The 5,000-nt window shown below is 31.6% G+C and overlaps 2 protein-coding genes across 3 annotated transcripts in view; both read right to left on the reverse strand.

Moving 5' to 3' along the window:
- The window catches only part of pcyt2 (phosphate cytidylyltransferase 2, ethanolamine), a 16,553-nt gene that overhangs the window by 10,614 nt on the left and 939 nt on the right, over positions 1 to 5,000 (reverse strand). For both annotated transcript variants that reach the window (XR_015521163.1, NM_001006037.1), the window contains 2 exon segments: positions 664 to 752; positions 427 to 588 (listed from right to left, as the gene is read on the reverse strand). Coding sequence is in view for 1 of the 2 variants with exons in the window: in NM_001006037.1 (NP_001006037.1) it covers positions 427 to 588; positions 664 to 752 (251 nt within the window). In the remaining variant the exon portion in view is untranslated.
- Positions 1 to 5,000, reverse strand: part of dpp4 (dipeptidyl-peptidase 4) — a 42,033-nt gene that overhangs the window by 1,454 nt on the left and 35,579 nt on the right.

Raw genomic sequence — 5,000 nt, forward strand, 5'->3', positions numbered from 1 at the left:
CGATACACTAAATTATGATCATTTTTGGGCACTTTTTTTGTATTTGAATAAGAACTACTTATAACACACTAAAAATTCCACAAAAATGTGAAATGTGACACTTTTAACCCTTTATTGAGCATAGAACCATATATAGCAACTTCATTGACATGGATTACAATAAAATGTAAAAATATTTAAGCCATAAGTCTTCTCATAACCCCAGTAACACTCCAACGAGTGCCCTATAAAGGGTTAAGGATATGACGTTAACATTAGTGCAGTGCATTTGGCAGCAGCGACTTGCCTTGCACTCAAGAGGCACATTATTATCAGTACTTGCCTTTCCTGGAATTCAAACCAACGACCTTGCAGTTCAAACCCTAGGCCGACTGAGCTACAGAGTTACAGACGGCTACTGATATGCAGCGTGTAACGGATCCTCACCTCCGTGCACGCAGAAATCGCAGTTGTACTTGTCCAGCGTCTCCAGCGTAGTAACATACGGAGCCCCTTCCACGATCTCATCCACCCACTTGATGGCCCGTATCATTTTATAACGCTCTGCCTGTGTGAAGACTGGAGGACCCTTGTGCTTGGCTATTTCCTCTGAAGGTGAAAAACAATGCCTCATTACATATTATTATAGCATTATAGTGAAGAAACATGAAGTGTAAAGCTTACCGTCTGTGTGAACTCCTACGACCAGATAATCTCCCATCGCCTTGGCCTGGCGTAACTGATTTGAGTGGCCGTAATGCACCATGTCATAGCTGCAGAGACAAATGTGGAAATTAAAAGTACATGATGAGTGTATTATTTAACATTGCATATAAACGCTACTTTCCTGCCTGGCTGAATTGGGGGAATGTTCCACACTTTGAAATCTTATGGCTTTTACTCTTGCACTCTATGTTAAGCTGCTTTAACACAATCTACATTGTACAAGTGCTATAGAAATAAAGATGAAGTGAATTGAATAACTGAATTAGAGATGAAGCCATTTCTTGTCATTTACCAAAGAAATACAGTGTGCAAGGTGTTCTTCTGCATAAGGTCATTGAATTTAATTAAATTCTGCCTTATTTTTAATCTTGTAATTATAAATTATAGGCATTTAGGCATATTTGGCCATGCTAATTTCGTAAATATAGCTGTACAGATGCTAAAGTGTTAAACACTGCTTTTGTTTCATTTTAATTAGTGTTGGGAAAAGATTAATCATGATAAATTGTATCTGAAATAAAATTTTATATATATAGACACACACATATATACACATACATATAGCAGGGAAAATAAATATTACACATGTCACCATTCTTCTCATAAAAACATATTTGTAAAGGTGCTGTTGACTTGAAATTTTCCCTGAATGTTAATAACAACCAAATAAATCTATATATGCAAAGAAAACAAATCTAATTAGTTTACAAATGAAGTTATGAGTAATAAAACGAAATTACGCAGGAAAAAAAGTATTGAACACATAAAGAAAAGGAGGTGTAGAAAGGCAGTGAAAGCCCAGACAGCAGCTGAAATCTCTCAGGAGTTCTACAGCAAGCCTCTGCCCTATGTCATTCTGCTTCAGTCCAACATCTACATTAGCAGGATGATGAAGATGAAACCAAGGTGGACATTTCAGCAAGAGAATAATCCAAAACACAGCCAAGGAAAAGAAAACCAAGCTGTGGAATGGCCTAACCAATCACCTAACTTAAATCCAAGAGAAAATACAAAATGAAGCTCAGATTTGACAGACGAGACCCACAGAACCATCAAAATTTTACACTGTTGAAGTCAATGAAAAAATGCATGTGACTTCATCAGCAATGCATGTGACTTCATTCTCCATATGAGAGGCGTCTTTAAGCTGCCATTACCAAAAAAGCCTTTTATATAAAGTATTAAATACGTTTTAGTAGTTCAGTACTTATACTTGAGTCATTTCAATGTTATTACACCCAAATATTTTTTCAGATTTTTTGTTTTGTTTTATTTCTATGTTTGTATTGTTTGGGTTTTTACCAAAATCTGGCTCAATTCCATGTCAACAGCTCCTTTAGAAATAGTATTCCCAGGAAAAAAGCATGTTGTTTGATACTTATTTTCCTCACTGTATATATGCATTTCTTTAAAAAAAAAAAACTATACAAAACTTTTTTGCATATTTATTTACATTTATATATGATTTGTATCATATACATGTATATTTAATAGCTAAATCTAAAAATAAAACAATTTTCTCAAATACATGCATGCGTGTGTGTATTGGTATAATTAAATATACATAGAATGACTAAACACACAAATGTCGTCAAAACAAATTTTAATTTTGGACGCGATTAATCCCTATTCATCTGTTCACAGCACTAGTTTGAACAACAACAAGACAAAGTGAAACAAAAGGAAATGAAACAAAACAAAAACAAAAGTTACAAGCTCGAAAAAAGTTTTGACTGAAATTATTTTTTTTTTTTTGAGTTTTGCGCAAATATGTAGATATTTTGTTGATTATTGAGCAATGTTTTTGTGGATACATGTTTTAAAGTCTATCATTATGTTGTTTGAAATAAAGTAAAATAAAATTACAGTTTGGTCTTGCAGAATTTGCATAGAGTAGTGTAAAAATAAAGTAAAAATAAGAATAAAAAAATAATAATCATTTGGTCTGCGTGATTATTTTAAGACTGAATGAAGACCTTTAAACACTAACATTTACACCACACACCTAGAAATCTAAACACAGTATTAATAAAAGATCCATAAAGCATGACCTACATTCAAAGACAGTGGCCATGTGGATGATAAAGGCATAACTGCATATATAAGAGCTGAACAAAAGACTGTGGTAACGAGAGCCCAGGTGTGTTATCTAACCACAACCAGCCCTTTCCCCTAGTAATATCATTAGCCAGGCCGGCGGGATTACATGAGGCCATAATCTCAAATTCCATCTCCCATGATCCTCTGCCGGACACCACACTTCACACTATGGGTTATTTATAAAGTCAGTTTCATTTCATCACTCATACAGGAACGCTAAGGTGCTTTGAAGGAACTGGGGGAATATATATACACACTATATACACACACAAATATGTCATCTTAAAAAGTGATTTGTGTCATTTCAAAGCCTCTAGTGCTACATTAATTTGAACTATATGTTTCCTGTTTTTTTTTGTTTTGTTTTTTTGAGTAAAAAAATGGTACTCGTATAATTAGACCTTGACATACAGAACAAATCAACCGAAATGACATTTAGTGTAACAAAAGTTTATATATTAGTTATATTTATTTGATTATATATTTGTTTATTATTTATAACACCCTAAATAATCTTGTCAGGCATATGTGGTACAATTATTATATTGGTGACATTAAAAGTCTCTATTAAAGGATCATGGTGCACAACCAAAACACTAATTATAATAATTATTTTGATTCACTACCCTTCTAAAGCTACTAAGTTTCACCTTAATGTCAGCTATATGTTTTTTTTTTATAAATATATTAAAAATTTGTATAAATCACACTTTTTAAAATATATTTTAAAAATATGTGCATTTGTACATAAATAAATCAATCACGCTGCATGACAAAGGAACATTTTTCATTCATATTTTGACATTTTATTTTTATTTTGAAACATTAAAGTCGTAACTTTATTTACATTTAAAACTTTTTTCTATTTATGTAAATTATTATTATTTTTATTTAGATGCAGACACCGAAATCCATTTGGATCATTTGCATGATATGAATAATTCATTAGCGCAGGCATGAGAAACAGGTAATGTGACTTTTATAACTCCAAACTGTAAAAGTTCTCAGAAATCACATGACACAAACAACTTTGAACCTGCACTGTTTTTTAATTTTTATTTCAGTAGTATTTCTATACTAATGTAGTGTTTGGGGAAGAAAAAAACTTGTTTTTCATTTTAATATAATGGCATTTTAGTCATTTATTGTATTAATGTTGTAGTTATTAGCTTTATTTTACTTCATTTTAAAAGTTCAACAATTATAAAAATGATTAAATACTTAACTATTAAATAATAAAAATTTTATTCATTTTAATCAATCCTTTTTTTATTTATTACTATATATTTCAATTGTACTGTTTTGATATATATTTTTGTAAACAATAATAACAACCCTTATTTTATATATTACCTCAATTCTAAAATGTACTTCCCAAAGCATATGACGAGAAATAAAACTGCACAAACTAATTACTTTTTTTTTAAATTATAAAGTTTATCATCAATTTACATTCAAAAAATTCTTGCTTGTTTAAACTACTTATTTACGATGAACTCAAGCAACATAGGCAACGCAGTGCGTGTATGAATAAGTGTGGATGTTTCCCCAGAGATGGGTTGCGGCTGGAAGGGCATCCGCTGCGTAAAAACGTGGATAAGTTGGCGGTTCATTCCGCTGTGGCGACCCCGGATTAATAAAGGGACTAAGCCGACAAGAAAATGAATGAATGAATGAATGAATGAAGCAACATAACTGATTAGATTTTTTTGGGACAACTTAATTTTTTGTGTTCAACCCATTTAATTTTGAATCAATTTGTGTTGGGAAAACATGAATGAATTGTGTGGAACCTTGCAATTTTTACAGTCTATTCATTTATAAAATGTCCACTTGGTAATGTATTTATTAGGTATAGTTTTGTGTAAAATATCAATACTTGTTTTGCTTTAATAAAGCCTGATGAGAACGTTTCTGTCAAATTAAACAAAAAACAATATTGTAAGTGAAAGTGCTTTTACACACACATAAAAAAACTGAAAAGAATAGTGAAAGTTTTCACTTGTTGTGACTGGAAAATCAGGGTCATCTGACCAAATATTGATTTCTAAACTCTTCTGAACTTTGAACAGCACATTTGAACAAATAAAGATACTGATTCCCACAATATTACCATGTTTTTTAAGTATACTTCAAAATACCACTAAGAATAGTAATCACTCAATAATAGGCTCCGTACTATGGTAATACCATGT

This window comes from Danio rerio, chromosome 22, assembly GCF_052040795.2.
Source record: "Danio rerio strain M-AB ecotype USA chromosome 22, GRCz13ab, whole genome shotgun sequence".
In the NCBI taxonomy this organism is placed as follows: Eukaryota; Metazoa; Chordata; class Actinopteri; order Cypriniformes; family Danionidae; genus Danio; species Danio rerio.